Below are 22370 nucleotides of genomic sequence, written 5' to 3'. Positions count from 1 at the left end.
CCAGAAGTGTAGGGCATCAGTGACCAAGAGAGGGAATTTCCAGCTAACTGGGAAAAAATCAGTATAGGGAGGGGAATATCAATAATGAATTGCATAGTCAGGGACATAGGAACATTTCTATTATGAAATAATATCTTTTCATCACCTGTAAGAATTGGCATTTCTGAGAAAGGGGTGTAATGGTAAAAGGGGTCCAAATGCAAGATTTATAAGACAATAATATTGAAACTATTTAGAAGAATGAATCCAAAGTAAGCTACCTTAGAATCTCTAATTCCAGGAGAAATTGGGAGATTGAAGAAGTATAATAATAAATTATCATTATTATTATAAATTAAAATTACAATAAAATAATAAATAAAAGGCCATGAATCAAAGTATAATAATTTAGAATAAACAGAAAGGTAAAATGAATAATGAGAATGAGAGAAAGAAAGTTGATTTTGAGGGGAAAGATGATGAGTTCTGTTGTAGACATATTGAATTTCAGATACATATAAGACATCCAGTTTGAAATGTCTAGGCAATTGGTGATATGGGAATAGAACTCAAGAGAGAGACCAGTGCTAGTTATGTAGATCATTTGCATTTGGGTCATAATTGAATTGATGGCAGCTGGTGAAACCTCCAGTTGAAATAATATACAGAGAAAAATAAGCAGGCCCAGGACAGAGCTTTGGGGTACAAATACAGTTAGTGGCCATTACAGTGAAAGGAGACTAAGAAGGAGTGATTGGAGAAGTAGGAGAAACCAAGAGAGAGGAATCAGAAAAACCCAGTGAGAAAAGAGTATTTGGAGAAGCTGGTCAGTAGTGTTGAAAGCTGCAGAGAAGTCAAGCATGAGGAATGAGAAAAGATCATTAGAGTTAATAGATAAAAAGAGCATTAGTAATTTTGGAGGTCATTTTTAGTTGAAGGATGAGGCCTGAAGACTAATTGGATCAGCCCTTGGGGTAGAATGTCCAATTAGACAGCAGCCCAGGCAAGAGGTTGACGCAAAGTATTTACAATATATAGAAGAAAGGAAATAACTCTACATGTAACCTTAATTCCATCTCCCTATCTACTGGTTCCTTTCCAGATGTCTACACATCTAAGTTTCCTCCATTCTTTAGGAAAAAACAAATGAACAAAAACCACCTTACTAGATTTCACCATACAACTATCTATTATTCCACTCTTAGAAGAATTCTTTGAAAAAGTCATTGATTTTATTTAAAGGTTGGATTAAGGTGTGTTTGTAGACATCTGAAATGGAACCAGGAAATAAGAAGAAACGGAAGATGAGGACACTAGAGATGATAATACATCCATCTACTTGAAAAGATATAAGGGGAAGGAATTAATGTTACATGTAGAGTGATTTCCTTTGGTGGACAGGAGGGTGTCCTTTTTATAAGAGACCAGAGTTAAGGAGGTGATAGAGGTATCAGGGATATGAAATGATGAAGAGAGGAGAAGAGGGAACTCTTGGTTAATGCCCTTCAGTTTTTTTTTTTTTTTTTGGTGACATCTGAGGCAAGATCCTCATATGAGAGGGAAGAATGAGGAGTGGTTGTGGGAAACTTGAGCAGAAGAGATTTGTAATATCTGTTGTATTGAGTTGAATAGAGAATCAATTAGGCAGGGGCAGTAGTATTGTCTTGCTTCAGTGAGGTCCCAGTTCAAACTAGCTGATATAAAATTTTAGTGGATGCCTCAACTCATATCTCTCTCTCTTACATATTACCCCCAATCCTCCATATCCTGTCAGTGCTCATGTCCTACCATTTCTACCTTTGTAACATCTCTTGCATAAACTCCCTTCTTTTCTCAGACATTGCTGCTAATTTTGGTACAGCCCCTCATCACCTCACACCTAAGACTTGTGTTCTCCCTGCCTCAGGTCTCTTCCTACTTTAACAATCCTTCAGTCAGCTGTCATATTGATTTTCCTAAAACATAGATCTTAATATATCACAAAACTCTCCCCCTTCTTTCCCTTTCCATTTTTTTTTAGCTCAGTGGCTCTCTGTCATCTCCAGGATCCAATATAAAATCCTGTTTCACTTTTAATGTCCTTTACAACTTGTCTTATTCCTACCTTTCTAATCTTCTTACACCTTAGCCCCCTTCAGATACTCTTCAATCCAGTGATGACACTGGCCTCTTTGCTTTTCTTAGAACTTGCTACTCCATCTCTCAATTCTAAACCTTTTCACTAGCTATTCCCTGTGCCTGAGATGCCTCCATCTCCTCTTTCTCATTTCCCTGGCTCCAGATCTCTCAAGTCCCACCTTACACAGGAAGTCTTTCCTTCTAAGACTATCCCTAGTTTATTCTGTTTATATTTTTATATCTTTTTTTGTACATAGTTGTTTGTCCTTGCCTCCCCCATTAGACTATGAGCTTCTTGAGAGCACGGATTGTTTTCTTTTTTTTTTTCCCTTTATGTCCCCAGCTCTTAGTACTTGGCACATTGTAGGTAATTAATAAATGGTAGTTGACTGATTCAGCATGATTTTATAATTTCCTAGTTTTGTTCAGCAACATGTAAGTAGAATCAAAGGGATCATCAGATGGTGAAAGTAATCTAGGGTTGTGGTTTGGCAAGGTTTCATTGCTGTTTGGACAAGGGAATAAGGGATTCAGTAGTATAGGATAGTGTCAAGTTAAACTGGTTCACCAAGAGCTTGGGATTTGAAAGGGAAGACAGTATATCCAGTACAGGGGTAAAGGCTTGGAATAGTATAGAATAGGTTCTTAACCTGGGATCTTAGGCTCCCAGAGAATCTATGGATAGACTTCAGGGGATTCATGAACTTTCATGGGGGGGGGGGGGGAATTACATCTTTATTTTCATTAACCTTTGATTTCTTTTTTTAATCCTATATATTTGTGTATTTAAAAGCATTTTTTTTCTGAGAAAAGTTCCATAGGCTTTAACAGAATGCCAAAAAGTCACAAAAACAGTAAATACCCCAGGTAAAAAGGGTTTATAGAGATCATGATAAGGGCAGAAAGAAGAAGACATAGGGAGTGAAGAAATTATAAAAGCTTACCATTCCATAAAGTAGTTTCATGGTCTTTGAGCATGGAAATGGAACACTTGTGGGTGATGTATGATCAATGCTATGACCATTTCTGTGTATAACTAAGGTGGAGTGCATCATTAATATTGAATAACTTGAGGGGCTGGGAAATTGGGATATAGGAAAGAACGTTAACATATATTTTGAATGCCCCTAGAATGAGGACAAATTTGAAGTGACATGGATATTGTAAACTAGCGTCAGCACTTTGAGGAAGAAGGGAAAACTTGGAAAAGTAAGGAGGCAATAGGAAATGGTTAATAGAATCTGAATTGTGTGAACATTCAAATTGCATGAACCCAAGAAGAAAAAAGGTTGTGATAACAGGAGAGGGAGGTAAAATCTGGAAATATCTCTGGGGAGATATTTCAGTGATTTCCTTATTCCAGCTGGTGAGTTTGAAATATGAATGACAGTGCAACCAAAATATAGGGAAAGGCTAGTCAGAGATGCAGTTAACATCTTAGGGGTATCAGGTCTTATTGAATGCCATTTGGAGGAAGCAAAAGAAAAACTAGTGTTAGAAGAGAGGACGTTTGTTAATTATGGAACTCCAGAGGGCACGGTTGAAGTATCAGCCAGTTCTAGAGGGGTTGAGGGAATGAGGGAGTGGGCAGCTGGGTTTAAGAGAAGATTCTCTTCTTGGACTGTCAGGTGCTCCATATCATAGGAGTGAGGAAGAATAAAAGGAAATGGGATCCAGGGTATCCCAATGGGGAATGAAGACAGATAGAGCAGCAATGATCCTAAAGGCTGATCATGAAATGGTTTGATCCTCTAGGTTTTGGCAAAGCCCTCAGTTGCCTGATCTATCTTGTTACTGTGTCCTAGAAGGAGGTTTCTGGAATCCCATCTTATGGAGGGCATGAACAGGAACCTGTTTTGTCCTGGGAAGGCTTAAAATGTGCTTGACAGTGCTATGAACTTCAAGAGATCTGCAGGCTTGACAGAGGCAGGAAGTAATTTCCCTCACTTTGATTGTGAACTCATTGAAGGAGTAACTTATTCCTTAATTCTTACAAGTATCACCAGCATCTAAATATTTCGACAAGTCATTAAGAATTTGTTAGGCACTTACAAATCATTGTGCTAAAAAGAAGACATAGGTTTGCAATGTGGCTAATGATTCCTGAGGAAATGATTCTTATCCCTCCAAGATAGTTAGTGAATTAGGAATCCTAAAAGAAGTATTTTTGATATGTTTTGTGCATTATTTAGGTGAAAAATTAAGTAAGGGAAAAAATCAAAACCTCTGCACACTTGTGTTCATTATAAAATCCATGTAACTGAAAAACTAATCCTGAGCAATTTACATTTTGGTATAATTGCATTTCCTTGTATCTTGTCCCATATAAATGTTCAGAAGCAATAGTTATTCTTTTCTCTGATGTTGTTTACACCGAGTATTTTAACTAGATGCTGGTTCCTACTTTACATATGTCTTTTTTTAGTTGTGGGTGGAAGGAGTCCTTCTTTTCTATAAAGTTTACCAAATTATTTTAGGCTGGGGCTAGGATCAAAGGTACTTTGTAAGTATAAGATATTATCATTTTTATTATTTTAATCTCTTGCAAATTGACTTGAGGGGGAAGGGAATGTGTGTTGATTTTAGAGGCTTAAATGGTTAAATTAATGACTTAATAACTTATGATTTAATCTTTAAGTTGTTGAAGTCTTTCAAGGTAGAGTTTAAGTGAGTGGAAGGCCAAAGAATATAAAAATAAGTGTCTATACAAGCTTACTCAGAATTATTCAGACTTATGATTCACACTGTCTGGATCTTCCATGTACCTTACAGGTATAAAAATGTCTATTTGCTTCAACTTTATAAAAAATTTAGGATTATATCAGATTGCTTCTTTTTTTGAATTTACTTTGAGAGGGGAAAAGAAACATTCCCTATCCTGTGACTTAAATACATAACAGAGAAAGGAATGAAAAAAAGGTATCTCAGGAATATATTAGAAATATTGCAAAATCTCTCCCTGTGAATAGTTTCCACATTGTTACTTAATGATAGGTTGACAAAGGCCTGAGGGCTCAAACCAGTCTGATGCTGAATTTACCAGGTTGTAAAAGTTCTTCTCTTTTTGAACGGGAGATACAAATGCCATTCTTTGATATTTCTGGTTTACCTTCCACCACTGCTCCTTTTTCTTTACAAATAGAAGAAGGTGTTTTAAAATGCTGACTTTTCAGGCCATGAACTTGTAAGATTTTATATTTCTTGGGAGGATGATTAAATGTTCAGTTTCAGAGCATTCTTAATATTTTCCAGTGACTGTAGTTTGCATAATTCAGAAATATAAGAAAATCTCTTTCATTTGGATTAATTATAGAGAAATCCACTTGAATAATTATGAGAAAAATTTAAATGCTTATTAATTAATTTTTTTAAAAAGCAGAACTAGATTTTAAATGAACTTTTCCATATACAAAGGCCTAAAAATGGCACTTGTAAATGAAAATGAAATTGCCAACCTACCACATATAGCTTATTCCTTTTAACATACATTAAATTTAAAACAATACTACAACTTTGCCCTATTTATGTCTCTCTCTGAATACCTCCTGATTTCCTCTTTTTATTTTTTAAATATTCTATTCATACTCTTTCTCTCTTATTTTTTTGGTATCACCATCCCACCCAGTTGTCTCCTTCCCCCTGACCCTACCTCCATAAATTTTTTCTCATAACAAATAAAAAGGCCAGCAGATCAAATTTATATTATACTATTCACATCTGCAAATGTGTCTTATCCTGCACCTCTAATCCATCACCTCTCCCCCAAGTGTGTTTATCAGCAGTCTTCTAGAGTTTGAATCAGGCATTGTGTGGATCAGAATTCTTATGTCTCAAAGCTATCTTCTTTTTTAATATTGTGATCATTTTGTAAAAACTGCTTGGTTCTGCTCACTTAACCCAGATCACTCCAGATTTCTCTAAATGTGGCCCTTTTGTCTCTTTTTTAGAGTGTATTTCAGCTCATAGCATCCATTTCCTAGATTGGCAATCCCCTACTTTTTAGTTCTTCATACCACAAAAAGTGCTTCTATAAGATTTCATGCATATGTATTCTTTTGGGAGCATGCACCTAAAAGTATTTCTAAGTCAAAGGGTATATAAAGTTTAGTGACTGAGGTTGTGGTTCCAAATTTCTTTCTAGAATCGTTGGACCCTTTCACAACTCTCCCAGCAATGTATTAGTATGTCTTTCATCCAATAGTCCCTCTAGTCACTGTAATTTTTATTTGTCATTTTTGACAATCCGACAGGTGAGAGAGTCTCACAGTTGTTTTAACTAAAATTTTTTTTATTGATGATTTGAAGGATTTTTTCATATCTTTGTTGATGGCTTGCATGTCTTCATTTGAAAACTGACTCTTCATATGTTTTTGCTACTAATCTATTTGGGAATGATTCTTATATTTATATATTTGTATCAGTTCCCCATTAAAAGTTAGCAATATGCCAGATACTTCACTGAGTGCTGAGGATATCATGGAAGGTAAAAACAATCCCCTCTTTCAAGGAATTGATACTCTAATGAAGGAGGCAGATGAGAAAATAACAAGGTAGATTTAAGATACATACAAAGTAGATGGAGAGTCACCTCAAAGAGAAAGGCATCAGCAGCTGGGGAGACAGGGACAGGCTCCTTGCAGAAGGTCCAATCTGATTGGCCAATATGACAGTAAAGGAAAATCATAAAAATTGGGACTAATACACTGCTGGTGGAGTTGTGAATTGATCAAACCATTCTGGAAGGCAATTTGGAACTATGTATGTGCAAAGGGCTAAGACTGCCTGCCCTTTGATCCAGCAATACCACTTTTGGGTTTGTACCCCAAAGAGACAATAGGGAAAAATGCTTGTACAAAAATAACATGTTCTTTGTAGTGGCAAAAAAACTGGAAAATGAGGGGGTATCCCTCATTTGGGGAATGACTGAACAAATTGTGGTACCTGATGGTGATGGAATGTTATTGTGCCGAAAGGAACAATATGTTCTAAAATGACCTGGAGGAATTCCATGTGAACTGAAAAGACTTCCAGGAATTGATGCAGAGCAAAAGGAGCAGAACCAGGAGAATATTGTACACAGAGACAGACACTGTGGCACAATCAAATGTAATGGACTTCTCTACTAGCAGCAATGCAATCATCCAGGACAATTCTTAGGGACCAATGAGAAAGATCGCTACCCACATACAGAGAAAGAACCGTGGGAATAGAAACGCAGAAGAAAAACATAATTGATCACATGGTTCAATGAGGATATGATTGGGGATGTTGACTTTGAATGATCACTTTAATGCAAATATTAATGATATGGAAATAGGTTTTGAACAATGATACATGTAAAACCCAGTGGAATTGCTCATTGGCTCGGGGGGGGGGGGGAGAGGGGGAAGAACATAAATCATGTAACCATGGAAAAATATTCTAAAATAATCACTAAAAAATTTGAAAATTAAAAAAAAAAGAAGGTCCAATCTGAGCCAAGTATTGAGGGAAACTGTGGGGAAACTAAGGTAGAGTTAGGAGGGAGGGTATTCCAGTGGGGGGTGAGGGGAGTACCAGTACAAGTGCTTGGAGACAGAAGTGTCACATGTGAGGAGCAGCCAGTAAGTCAGTATGACTAGCAGAGTTTATAGAGGGGACTGTTTTTGTCTTCCTTGGGATCCCCAGCATTAAGCTCAGTGTCTTCACATGTGGTTAGCACTTAATAAATGCTTTTTTTTTCACTGAATCTTGTGAACCTAATCTGTTTCATTGTTCCACTTTTCAGTTGTTTAAACCAATATCAGATTTCTTTGATGATTACAGTTTTGTTGAATAGCTGAAAATCTATTATCCCTTCCATCCTACTTTCTTTTAAATCTCCTATGAAATTCTTGATTTTTTTGTTTCTCCAGATGAATTTTTTTCTAATTTTGCCTAATTCTCTAAAGTAATCCTTTAATCATTTGATATGGCACTAAATCTCTAAATTAACATAGTATAGTATAGTATAGTATAGTATAGTATAGTATAGTATAGTATAGTATAGTATAGTATAGTATAGTATAGTATAGTATAGTATAGTATTATCGTTTTTATAATATAATCCTAAAATGATTCCTCACCACTTACCTTCAAGAAGCAAGAAGCCTTTATTTAGTATTTAGCCCCACTTAATCTCTAGTGTTTTTTCTCAGTTATCTGGTTGTCCCTTGTGGCTTCAGACCTTTATTAGTCTGTTTTTCTTTTTTGGGGTACAATTATCAGTCTGTAGCTGGTTCCATTCATTCTCTGCTCTGACTCCCTCCTGAGACAGATACTGAATTTGCCCTGTCTCCTCTCTGGGCTCTCAGTTCTCTGAGGAGTATACTGCCAGGCCCCCTTGACCTGTGTAGTGACCTCTCTAGGGATCTGTTACCTGCTGGTATTTGATAGGCCAGGGCCAGGATCTGGCTCTAGGCACACTATTACTAGAGCTGATATTGCCTTGTGATACTCATGTTTAAAGTGCTAGGTGACTTTAGATCCATCTGTAAGAAATTATAGTTCTTTCCTTTCCCCAGCTCTGTCAGCTACTGGCCTTTATAGTTTTAAAGTTTCCTTATCATGACCTTTCCTTGCCTTGATTGCTTATGCATTAATCTGAGTGGACTTTGGCTTCTATAGTTAAATCTTTCTATCTTATCCCTGCCTCTTCTGTTCATTGTTCTGTGCAATTCTGGACTTCATTGACTTCTGATTCTTTTTAGATTTCTTCTACATTGGGTTTCTTTGGACTGTTTTCAGTTTATGTGAGAGAGCTGAGCTTCTGGGACCTTTTATGATATTAACCAGAAAAATCCTCATTTTATTACATATATATGTATATATATGCTACGCCAAATACATTCTGTCTTGTGATGTTATAGGATCATAAAACCCTAGATTTAGAGCTGAAAGAGAATTTAGAGATCAAGTCCATCTTCCATCATTTTATGGATAAGAAATCTGGGGGACAGAAAGTTTCAGTGATTTTTCTAGGACTCCTTAATTAGTAGAGTCTAAGAGAGGATTTGATCCCTGGTCTTTCTGACTTGAGTTCCAGAGTTCTATCCAATATCCTTTGGGCCTATTTTAATGAGTAGATAAAAATAATTTGTAATTGGTGTTTTAATTGCTTGGGATCCTACTTAAACCACTAGAAAAGTATTTTCTTAAGTAGTTTACACTTTCAGCCTTCAGTGCTTTTAAGCTGCTTGTTAGTAAACTATTCCTTCAAAGATAGCAGGGAAGGTAGGGTGAGATTTCTTCTAGCGAAATATTTCATTAAAAACAGTGGTCTTGCACTTAGAATTACCATTTCTCCATTTTTGTACATTTTTCATAGCCTATTTATTCCAAAGTATTCAACAAACAAGTTTGAAAATCATTTTACATAAATACCCCTTTCACTGTTTCATTAGATCACTGATAAAATACAGATTTCTAATTGTGGACTTAAAATCTTTCAACCAGCTGGCATATGATGTCAGCTTAGAAGGGGAGACACCTTACCTTCTCAAGGCAAGAGTTCTGACTACCAAAATGGTGGTTTTGAATTATATTTTCTTTACTGAGTCTTCTCTGTCAGATGAAAAGGAGAATGCTTTCTTATATGATAGAAATAAGAAGGAAAGCACAGTCTATGCTATGCTGTATTGCTGTCTTCTTGGGCTTATAGTCTTATATTTATGTGTAGAAATCAATAGAAAAAATGGGGGAAAGTTTTTCTATTTCTGTGGATTTATTGTAACCAATGATCACTTTTTATTGCATTTTATTATCAATTATTTTGCTTCTTCTTAAAAGAAACATGGGAATAAGACCAAAGTAGAATTTAAGTTTATCTTTTTCCCTAATGCCGATGCTTCCTAGGTTATAGTTAGGGAGTAGAAAAGAGATATAGAAAGATATATAGATTATAATTATAGATAATAGATAGTTGAATAACTTCAATAAGTAAAATATTTGAATAGGTTAAGCAAAGGTCTATTTTTCTATAAAATGATCTACCACAGATGTGTGATACATTATAGTTTTCAAGGGATTGAAAATTAATGGAAGACTTTTCATTAGCTTTACAAGAAAGAAATAATCTTCTCTGAATGTCCTTCTATAAATCCCATTGCAAACTGGTGTCTGCACTGAACAGAATGGTGGTGTCTAATCCTCCTCCCTTTCATGGCTTAGTCTATACAAAGAGCAGAGCTAGAAATTGAATCTTTTGACATCAGTTTCTAAGCAACAAATTTTGGATACTTTTGGTTAACATCCTAATATGTTTTGTAGCTTGTTTTGTTGAGATTTGTGAATCTTTTGACTACAGTGAGTGGACTCTCAGGGAGTCTAATAAGTTTGTATCTTTAATACAGCTAATGAACTGCTACCACATGTCTCTATGTTCACATAGATTACTTTTCTAAAAAATTTACAATGTATTTTGTGACTCTTAGCCAATTAATTCCCAAAGGAGGAAATACAAAATATAGTTCTTTGACATAATGTTAAAGCAGTAATGTACTTCAGTTATTATTAGAAGAGTTCTAAGTTAAATAAAGCCTGTGTTTTTTAATTCTACTGATTTCAGTTCAACAAGCATTTGATAAGAACCTACTATTTATGGAATACATTACTAGCTACTGAAGGTAATAAAAAAATTTACAGAAGACATGTCCCTGCCCCAATTGAATTTATCTTTTAGTAGGGTCACAAAATACTTTATTTTGGGGGCCACACCTGTGATTTAATCTATTTAAGGAGTTCCTCATGAGAAAACTCCTTCTACTGATGTACATCAGCACCCACTCTACAATTTATAGCCATAAAGAGTTGCCTGGCGCACTGAGAAGTCAGATGAGTTGCTCAGGGCAACATAGACAAAAGGTGTCAAAGGAAGAAATTAAACCTAGGTTGGCCAGTCTTCAAGACTGACTGGGTCTCACTTCATTGTCCCATATTGTATAGTTATCTATATAAATAACTATAATGTACAACAATACAGGATAAGCTTAAGAGGCATGAAACAAAGTGCTCTCTGGTCGGCAAAATGAATAAAGAAGGTGTCATAGAAGAAGTGAAATTGGAGTGGATGGAAATTCAACATGCGGAGTGATCGAGAATGTTGCAAGCATATGGAATAGCATGAATGGTGGCAAGAACACTCAGGATTTTCCAGAGTTTTCCTTTCCATGAATGGATATTTCAGTATATAAGAAGAAATTCAAGTCTTTCTTTCTCTTTCAAGTTAAGATATAGTCTCAGACAGAATATGGAATACAAGGTTCTAAAGGACATTTCTTCTCCCTATATGAGAATATAAACAATTTATCATCATCTCATCCCTTCTAAATAATTAAATATTTTCCTTTTATGTTTCTCTTGACTTCTGCATTTCCATTTCAATATTTTTACTTAGTTTTTGTCTTTTTATTAAGAATGCTTGGAAGTTCTCTGTTTCATTAAAGATTCGTTTGCTGTATTATACTCCATTTGCCAGGTAAATTAATTTTTGTTGTAAGCCTTTTGGAATATTATGTTCCATGCTCTTCTCTCCTTTATAAAGGTAGTTGACATATCTTATATGATCTTTCCTGTGGTTCCTTGGTACTCAAACTCTTCTATGCATCCTTTTTCTCTTGACCTACCAGCTCTGGATTTTGGATATGGCATTCCTTGGAATTTTCATTCCAGGCTTTTGTTCAGTAAATAACCAGTAATTTTTTTTTTTCTGTTTTTACTTTTCTCTCAGGTTTTTATATATCTGTAGTGTTAAGATTAAAATTCTCTGGAGATTTTATCTTAATTTAGAATTATTTATTGAATAATAAAAAGTGGGCCAGAGAAAGAAAAGGCAGCAGCCATATGTAGCTGGCTGTTCCCTTTGTAAGCCTCCTACACCAGCTGGCTGTACCAGTTTCACAGGCAGATCTCAGGCATGTCAGCAATCTCCTGGCCAACTCTGAATCGAACTGAGTATGTGTACCAATACTCCCCTAGTCAGTGCTGACAATCTCCTAGCTCCCTTCCAGGTATGCAGCCATGCCATGGGTATGCCAGTGCTCTCCTAGTTATCTCCTCTTTTCATGACTCTGAGTCAAAAGTCCCTAGTCCAACTTATAGTGCTTGTGATGTCCCTTTTCTGATTCCCTCTGATTTGCAGACTCTAACTTCAGGCTATATCAGAGGCAGGTCTTCTGGACACCAGGAGTCATCATGCAGTCTTTACAATGGCTATACATCACCAGTTCAATGTCTTCCAGCATTGTAGGGACAACTTCACCCATCACCTCAGGGAGCTATAGTTGAGAAGATCCTTTGCTTTAAAATTCAAGTTGTCTTGACAGGCTAGTGTTAAATTTTCACAGTACATATGGGCAATTTTTACTTATGATTTCTTGGAATACTATCCTTTTTCTTTTTGAGACTTTAAAAAAAACTAGTTTTCGGGGAGTCTTAGAATTCTTAGATTGTTTTTTTTATTTGTTTTTCAGTTCAGTTGTTACTCATTTGTTTTTGTAACCTGGAAATTGTTGTAATATTGTATAAATATCCACCCATTTCACTTAGAATGTCAGATTTATTGACTTATAATTGCAGAGAATAGTTCCTAATAATTGCTTTAATTTTATTTTTATTGGTAATGCATTCACTCTTTTCATTTTTGATATTGATAAATTTTCTTTCTTTTTTTTTTGTAAATTAAATTAGCTAGTGATGTGATCTTGACTGTGGCACCACCATATTTAAATTGTTTCTTTCTGACCATTTGCAATATTTTCTCTCTGGAACTTGGATATAATATTCATTTTGGGATCTCTTTTAAAAGGCGATGGCTGGATTGTTTTGATTTCTAGCTTACCATTTGGTTTGATACATCAGGACAGTTTTCCTTTATAATTTCTTGAAACATGATGCCTATGCTCTTTTTTATCATGACTTCCAGTTGGTCCAATAGTTATTAAATTATCTCTCCTTGTTCTATTTTCTAAATTAGTTGTTTTTCCAATGAGATATTTCACATTTTCTTCTATTTTTTTTTCATTCTTTTGACTTTTGAGTTATTGTTTCTTGATGTCTCATGGATTCATTACCGTCTGCTTACCCAATTGTATTTTTTAAAAGCCCTTTCCTTCTGTCTTAGAACCAATACTATGCATTGTTTCTGTATATGTACTGTATATAGTACATAGTATATGTACTAACTATGGTTCTAAGGCAGAAGAACAGTAAGGGCTAGGCAATGGGAATTAAGTGACTTGCCCAGGGTTGCACAGCTAAGAAACATCTGAGGTCAGATTTCAACCCAGGACCGCCTATCTCTGAGTCCAACTCTCAATCCACTAAGCCACCTAGCTGCTCCTCCAACTCTAATTTTTATGGAATTACTTTCTTCAGTGAGCTTTTGTACCTCTTTTTCTATCTGGCCAATTGTTTTTTAATGTGTTATTTTCTTCATTCCTTTTTTTTTTTGGTGCTTCTTTTACCAAGCTGTTGACTTTCTTTTCATAGCATCACTTTCATTTTGTCCCTCAGTTTTCCTTTTACCTGTCTTTTGATTACTTAAATCTTTTTTTGAGATCTAGGAATTCTTTTTCGGCCTATGTCCAATTCACTTTTTTTTTTCTTTGAAGCTTTATATGCAGTTGTTTTTATATATGTTTATATATATATATATATATATATTTTATATATATGTCTTCTTCTGAGTTTGGATCTTAATCATCCCTGCCACCATAGTAGATTTTAATTATCAGGTTCTTTTTTTGTTGTTTGCTCACTTTTATAGCACATTTCTTGCTTTTTGACTTTATGATAAAGTTGGACTCTGTTCCCTGGGTGGTGGGGCCACTATCCCAAGATTCAGGTTTTTTGTGCTGTTGTTTTCAAATCTTGTTCTAATCATCTATGAGTTTTAAAATATTTCCAAGGTGGTATGATCAAAGGAGAGGTGTGGTCACTGCTCTCCTGGACTATGTTCTGGTCTTTGCAAGGGAAGGGACTTTACTCCCTTGCAACCCAAAGTGCTAGAGCATCTCTTGGCCCTGGAACTGTGACCAGGTCCCCTTCTCATCTATAGTCACAAACACTAGTGTTCCTTTTGCCTTGGAACTGAAACCAGGGCTCCTGATCTTTTGTAGAAAACTATAGGGATTTTTCTCTGCCCTAGAACTGTGATCAAGGCCTCTGTTCCCCTGTGGTCACAAGTGCTAGTTCCCTGTAATCTGTCCATTTGTCTGACCCCTTGCGGTCTCTGGGCTGAGAGCCCCAAAGCTGCTGTTGCTGCTGTCACAGCTGCCTTCAGGATCCAGTGCTAGTGTTGTTGCAACCTTTGCTGCACTCCCAGCTTACCTCCACACCAGTGTCACAAGCTTCTGTCAACTTCCTAAGTTGTTTTAGGCTGGAAAAATGTCTCATCCAGACCCTTTCTTTGCTCTGCCACTCTAGAATTTAATTGAAGGCATCATTTTATAGTTGTTTGGAGGAAAATGTTGGGAGAGGTCAGCTGAATTTCTGCCTGTATTCTGCCATCTTCCCTCCATCTCCTTCCCTTCTTCCCAAGTATTAAGTGCCTACTCTGTCCTAGGCATTGAGCCCCTGCCTTCAAAGAGTTTATTCTGTTGGGGAAGACATATATACATAAAATGAAATACAAAGTTATTTATATGAGAAAAGTATTAGCAACTGGAGGGGATTCAGTATAGACTTCCTACAGGAGGTGACACTTTAGCTTAGCTCTGAAGCAATCCATGACTTCCTAAGGTAGAAGTGAAGAGGAAGTCACCATCCTGTGTGGTGGACGGCAATTCCAATTAGTCTGGAATATGAAATGAGAGAGAGGGAATAAGGGATGGTATCAAGGGAGTTATGAACAATAAGTTTGGAAAGGTAGGTTTGAATCCAGTTGTAAAGGACTTTAAAAAACAACCTAAATAATTTTTTTAAATAAAGTTTAAAAATATTTTTACATGTAATTGAAAAAAAGTAAAATTTGGAAAAAAATTTAAAAACAAATTGTGGAATTATATTTAATCTAGTGACAGGAAAAAGCTACTGGAGAATGACATAGTCAGGCCTATGCTTGAGGAATGCCAGTTCGACAGTTTGGTTTCTGTAGGGTGAATTAGAAAGGGGAAATATTAGGTATAAAGTAATTGTTACTGTTGTCCAGGATAATGTACTGAATTGGAGAGTCTGTGAAGTGAGAGAAAATCAGGGGATACTTTGTCTGATACACTGTGGAGGTAAAATGGACATGATTTGGCCTTCAGTTAGCAAGTGCTTTTAAAAAATAATTAAAATTTTAAAAGCCCTTATCTTCTATCTTAGAATAAATACTCTATATTGGTTCCATGGCAAGAAAGCAGTATGGGCTATGCAATAGGGGTTAAGTGACTTGCTCAGGGTCTAGGAAGGCCAAATTTGAATCCAGGAACTCCCTTCTGTGAGCCTGGCTCTCCATACACTGAACTACCTACCTGCCTCTCAGCAGACTTTTATTAAACACCATGTGCCAAGTACTGAGACTAATAAAATATGATCGGTAAGATGAGAGTCAAAGATGACTCTGATGTGGTGAAACTGAATGACTAGAATAATGATGACCTTACTTAAACCACTGAAATCAGGAGAAAGTTTGGTGGGGAGATGGAAGAGAAAAAGTCTTCTTTGGACACTTGGAGTTTGAATTGACTACAGAACATCCACTTGGAGATGTCTAATAGGCAGTTGGTTATGTAAGACGAGTTCAAGAGAGAGATTGAAACTGGATATATAAATCTGGGATTCTTTTACATGGTGATATTAGTTTAAAAAAAAACCCTGGGAACTAATGAGATGAGACCAACTGTTATAGACCAACCTTGATTCCAACCCAGGCATGAAAATAGAACTGTAGCTAAAAATCTATGAAGAAGAGACCAGTAGTATCAAATGCTGATCCTGACTTATTCAGGAAGTATATGAACCAGGAGAGAAATTTAAGTGATTTATAAACAAAAGATATCAATAAAATTTTATTTTAAAAAACCAATTGGAAACTTGAAGGGAACGTTTTTATTTGAGGGAAAAAAGGACTCGTATTGCTAAGGGAGGAGAAATGAATGAGAAGAGGGAAAGTGGAGACAGGGGCAGTGAGTATAAATAACTTTTTCTAGGAATTTGTCAGTGAAAACAAGGAAAGATACAACGTAAAAGCTTAAAGAACAGGAAGATAAAGTGAAGGGTTTTAAGGAATAAGAAGATTTGGTCATGGTTGTTGACTCCAAGAAAGGAAGGGAGGGAAGGAGAAAGGGATTTATTAAATCCCTACTATATGGCAGGCACTGTGCTAAGTAGTTTACAAATATTATCTCATTTGATCTCCACAACAACCCTGGGAGGAAGGTACTATTATTATTTTCCTCACTTTATAGTAAACTCAGGCAGACAGAAGTTAAGTGACTTGTAGGGGGTCACATAGCTAGTAAGTTGAAGATACATTCAATCTCAGATCTTCTTGACTCAAGGCCAAGCTTTCCAAACATTGCAATACTTAGCTGCCTCAGGAAAGGAACCAGTGTAGTGCATAAAGAGAATTAAAATTGGAGAGAGAGAAGGAAGAAAGGGTCAAGCTCCCAAAAGGGGTGGGAGATTATGGACAGAAGTAGAGGGATTTGCAAAAAGGGGCATTTCTTCCTTTATGAGGGAAATAAAGCATGGCATAACTATGGTTGTTATGCAGTTGATTTGAAATGTAGAATTGGAGGTAAGAAGGAGCTTGTGACATGTGGCCTCAGTTTTTTCAATAACATATGAGATGAGCTCCTCCAAGAGAGTAGGTATGAGAAGAAAAGGTAACTTTGGAAGAAAAGCCATTTAAAACAATGTGTATTGGCAGCACTCTGGGAAGAGAAAGGCTTGGCCTACAAAGGAGAGGACCAAGTGGACATTATGTAGCATACATTTGTGGATGCTGTAGAGTTGCAAACCTAATGTTACTCTTATTTTGTAAAGCTAGCAAGACTCAGAAAGTTAGTCAGTGACAGGGTGACAGAATTGCATAGTGGAGCTAGGCCTTGTGACTTTTTCACTGGTTGGTTGTTGCTTTTTTTTTTCTATGATATGTTATACGTTTTAATTTTCATTTAGTGGCTTTAGTCATCACTCACTTATTGAGTGATTATTTAACTCATGATATGTTTATTATGTAGCATCAATAATACTCATTTTTAGACTGTTGGGTCCCAAGTTTCTCAGCCCTTTGACACTGAAATTTTAGTTTTCTTTCTTATGCCTTTCCCCTTTCCTAAGCCAATTCACATAAAATTGCAGTGGCTTTCCTGCTTAGTTTTTAAATGTCTCTTAGTCCTTTAGCCTGGCAACTAATCTCTTATCATTTTCCAGTTAGTGGAGTGTGAGTGTTTTCTTTGTTTGGTTTCTGCTGGAGTCTAGGGCAAAAAAACCAGTGGAGAGAAAAGGCCTGGGAATACTAGGGGGAAAATATTGGCAAGATAAAATACAACCATGGTAGATATGCTGAAGCAGATCCAAAGATCTTAAAGAAATAATTCAGGGATGTGCTGGCAAACATTTAACAACTGACTTTTAGGGACAGCGATCATGTTTATGATACATTTTAAAATTTAATCTGCATTATTCCCATTTTCTCCAATACTTAAGTCTAAAAAAAAATCAAAGAGTCAGTCAAGCCCCAGTTTATAGCATTTGCCAATTTCCAAGTTGTAAAAGTTCACATTAAAATTTAACAATCAGCTCTCTGAAACTTTACTTTGAACCATACCAAATACTATATCCAAGAAACACATCTCTAGTTGTATTAAATAGGAGAATCAGCTTGTGACTATTAATACATAGACAGGGGTATGCATGTTTGATTGTTTACTGAGAGCATAAATTACTGGAATCCTCCATAAGGAAATAAATCCCAGCCTAAAGACCAGCAGAAGATGTTTTTCATTCAATCACAGTGAACTTGAAAGTACATCAAGTTACAACTCAGACTGCATTTTCATTGTCAAAGTCAGTAGATTGTAGAGATGGTTGCAGGAGCCAGGCTACCCTCCCTGGCTACTAATTAGCCCATTAGCAACTCTTTTAGCTACAGGCCTTGAGAAGTCACTGCCCGTGGGCTACTGCTAGCTGAAGCTTTTTTCTCCTGGGATGCTAAGCAACCCAGTAGAACTGCTCAAGTGCAGTTTATTGCTTTGTGAATTATATGATGTGAGTAAGCTGATAAGAGTTCTGAGCACAATCTTTGGGTTCTACCTACCCTGTCCAACTGGGAGCCTTTTTGTAGAACTCCCAAATGGACCTAGGGAAGTAGACCGTTTAGCATTATGGACTTCTTAGGTGCTTTGTAATATTTTAGATTCCAGAAACTTAGATAGCTGAGGCAAATCCTGGAAATACAGTTTTCGTTCTAGCCTATAGGAAAGATGAGAGCATAATGTAAACATCAAGGCTTTCAGTAGGATTTTGAAAGTTATTTTCATTTTGACAGCAAGAAAGATGTGGGAGAGGGAAAGGTAGGGGTTTTTTGTTGTTGTTTGTTTTGGGAGTTTTTTTTTTTTTGCCCTTCTGCTCTTCTTTCTGAGACAGCTGGTGGTACAGTGAATAGAACATTGGGCTTGAAGTCAAGAAGACCTGAGTTAAAATCCAGCCTCAGAATCTTATTAGCTGTATGTCCCTGGGCAAGTCATTTAACCTCTGCCTGCCTAAGTTTCCTTAACTGTAAAAAAAAGGATAATAATAGCACCTACATCCCAGGGTTGTTATGAGGTTCAAATAAGGTAGCATTTGTAAAAGTGCTTATAGCACTGTGCCTGGCACATGGTAGGTACTATATAAATGTTTATTTCTTTCCCTCTCCTTTTTTGCCCTTTCCAAAGAACTTTAACAGGGACGCTTCAGAAATGTTCCATTATTACAAATTTACCATCCTTATTATAGAGTGTATATATATGTGTGTGAGTGTGTGTGTGTGTGTGTGTGTGTGTGTATTTTATTTTTGCTACCAAAGGGGTCAATATTATGACCAAAAAGCTATGGAATGGTCTTTATGATTAAACAATCTTTTAAGTGTGATATTCATGCATCCCTATGATTTGCTCAATTCAATTAAATTAAGCCCCTCCAGAGGGAGGTGAGGGAACTACTTAACAGGAATAGTGAGAATGCCTGGTGAATCCATAAGTGCAACTACTAAACACCAAAGGAATTTTTTTACCCCCCCCCCCCAACACCCACCCACAATGTGCTCTTACTTAGTTTACTATGAATGTTCATCGGAGACTGGATGCATTTGTACAGGACTCTCCAACTCCCTTTGTCTTCTTGGGTATAAAATAGGGCAAGCTCCCAATGTCCAAGAGCCACACCTATTAATTTGTGGTCCTGGCAGAGCAGATCAGCTTTACATTGGACTTTGGGTACACTACAAAGTGTTCTGTTTCAGATCAAAAGCGATGCAGGTGTCTATGTGACAGATTGGCATATGTGTTCACTACATCCTTTGTTTTAATATCAATAAATTATAACCAGGTAAGTTCCCTGTAAGCTGGAACTGTGCCTTTCTTCATCAAATCAAAACAGACTACCATTATAGGTATTACCAGCCTGCCTTTCCAGCTTTACTTCATGTCACTCTACCTTCCAACCACGCCATACTACTTGTCTCTCCATACACTTGCTTCCTTCCTTGCTATCCTTCTTCCTTAGGTTCCCAGTGCCAAGAATTCCCACTTCTTGCCCCTCTACCTGTTGAATTCCTACACAGTCTTTTTTTTTTCACACAATACTTCATCTCCCATCTCCAAGCCTTTGCACAAACCATCCCCCATACCCAATATGCATTCATCTCTACTTGAAGAGATTTTCTCTCTTCAAGATGAAGCTCAAATACTATCTTCTATAGGAAGATTTTTCTGGTCCTTATCCTGCTAGTGCTCCCCCTAACTACCTTGTATTTAATTACTTTGTATTTATTATGCATTAAGTGTACATTTATTCTGGATGTACTTATATATATATATACTTTTCTTCCTTGATGGAAGAAACTTACTTTTCTTTTTAAAGTCCTTTAAGAGTAGAGATTGTTTCATTCAGGATATTTGTATGTCCAAAACCTAACAGTTCTTAGCACACGGTGTTTAATAACTGATTATTTCTTATGGCTTCTTTTCTCTCAATTTCGAAAGAACACCCAAATCTTTTATGCACTTACCACTTGTCACTTTTGTATCATTATTCCTGTTTGCATCATATCTCCTATTAGACTGTAGCCTTTATGAGAACAGGAGCCATATTTTATTCTTATGGGCCTCAGATCCTTCATTTGTAAGATAAGATTGGATTTCTAGCTCTTGATCTTTGCTCAAGTTGCTCTAGGCCAATGTTGTTGAAGGTGTGGCACATATGCCCCTGTGGCAAGGAGGGGGGCTGCTTCATTCCTCCCACTCCAGTGCCTAAGGATATTTTTCATTTGCCTCATCCATCTGCCCAGCAGCCCATGGGAGCACTTCCTACCTCTACTCCCTGGGGTAATGAGGGGTCTCACAGGGACATGAAGTTGCAGTTTATGCGTGCAATCTCAAGGTTCACCAAAGGTGCTCTAGGTACTTAATACATATTGACTTTCATTAAATTGGATACTCCCTCCTCTCACTTCTTATCAGTCATCCCCATCTCCACCATTTGACTTCTCTCTAAGTGGACTGTGATCTGGGAATTTGTGTTTTTTTATACCAAGTACCCCCATCTCTCCACTCTTCCCCACCCTCATACCCTTAGATTGTCCCTGATGGTAAGTTGTCTGCTGCCCCATGGAAAGGGGGAAAAAAAACTCAATAGAAAGACATGTAATCCCTTTGTGTCCCTTTCTTGCTAGTTTTAAGAAACATACCATTTACACTTAACCTATCTGACCTCAGACGTGCCATTTTATAAGCTTGAGCTAGAGGATCAATCAAAAATTAAGAAATTTCTAAAATTAAAAAAAAATCATTTTCTGATGTCCTACCTGGATGACTGGGAGGATAGAAAGCTAATATCTAGACTTAAGGATATCAGGAAGGATAGAGTAATGACATGAGTACAATTTTAGACAGGCTTAGTTAGAAGTGATAAGATGGAATTATCTGATTGGCAATTAGAGATGCCTGTAACTGGAGTTTCATTTTGAATTGCCTAAGGAGAAAACCAGAGCTCAAAGGAGATTAGCCTGATGGTGGTATATAGAATATATGGGAACTTGGAAGGACACTTAAGAGCCTTCTGTAATAATTCAAGTAAAGGTTTGTGAGTGAGGGGAACAGAAGTGTAGTGTGGTGGAAAGATCCTTGAATTTGTAGTCAAAATACATGGTCTTGAAACCCTCTTCTGAAGCTTATGACCGGTTTGTTTGTGAATGACACTTCACTTTCATGTTTCTCAGTTCCCTCATGTAAAACAAAGATTGTAATTAAATGCCCAAAAGTTCCTTATCTGTTAAAATACTACAATCCAAATAGGTATTAAAAAGAAGACACAAATATCAAAAACATTTTAGAGGTAATGGGAACAGAATTGATGAACCGACTATATGATAAACATAAAAGGTAAATTTCAGATCTATCTAGAAAATTTACACATTTGTTTTGGCAGGATGGAAGGAACATTAGAATAAGTAGGAAATCTGAGATCTAGCAGATTTTGTTTAACTAAATACAATACCTTAGTAAAGCCATTTTCTCTTTGTGGGCCTCAGTTTCCTTATCCATAAAATAAGCAAGTTAGCCTTAAGTGATCTCTAAAGTTTCAACATTTTAGGATTCTTAAAATTCAAATAAGCTTGGCATGAATTAATGAAACTTTACTATACTTTCTTTAGGCATTGTTTAATGATCATAGTAACTGAAATTCATTTTTCTTGGAATTTGTCATAATTATGGAGCTCAGGAAAATAATAAATGGTTTTTCTCTCTTATAGATCTTTGATGATGCATATAAATCCCAGCTCAGTTGTGTAGTTGTGGATGACATTGAGAGACTTTTAGGTGAGTTATACATTCGTATCTGTATGGTACATTATAACTAATGTTTTTATTACGAAGAAAAATATAAAGTATTCATAAATGTAATAGTCTTTTGAAATACTTTACTTTTGATGAGATGTGGTGGAAACAACACTGGCTTTGGAGACAAAGGATCAAATTTTGGCTTTTCTACCTACAATGGAATCTTCAGCAAGTCACTTCACCTCAGTTTCTTCATCTGTAAAATGAAGGAGTTGAACTACTGTT

At 36.4% G+C, this 22370-nt stretch overlaps 1 protein-coding gene across 2 annotated transcripts in view; it reads left to right on the top strand.

Moving 5' to 3' along the window:
* The window catches only part of NSF (N-ethylmaleimide sensitive factor, vesicle fusing ATPase), a 217494-nt gene that overhangs the window by 136014 nt on the left and 59110 nt on the right, over positions 1-22370 (top strand). For both annotated transcript variants that reach the window (XM_007482500.2, XM_007482501.2), the window contains exon 16: positions 22058-22124. In XM_007482500.2, coding sequence (XP_007482562.1) covers positions 22058-22124 — 67 coding nt within the window. The remainder of the gene's footprint in view (positions 1-22057; positions 22125-22370) is intronic.

This window comes from Monodelphis domestica, chromosome 2 (genome assembly GCF_027887165.1).
Source record: "Monodelphis domestica isolate mMonDom1 chromosome 2, mMonDom1.pri, whole genome shotgun sequence".
Lineage (NCBI taxonomy): Eukaryota > Metazoa > Chordata > Mammalia > Didelphimorphia > Didelphidae > Monodelphis > Monodelphis domestica.
This window is presented reverse-complemented; position numbering and strand designations above follow the sequence as displayed.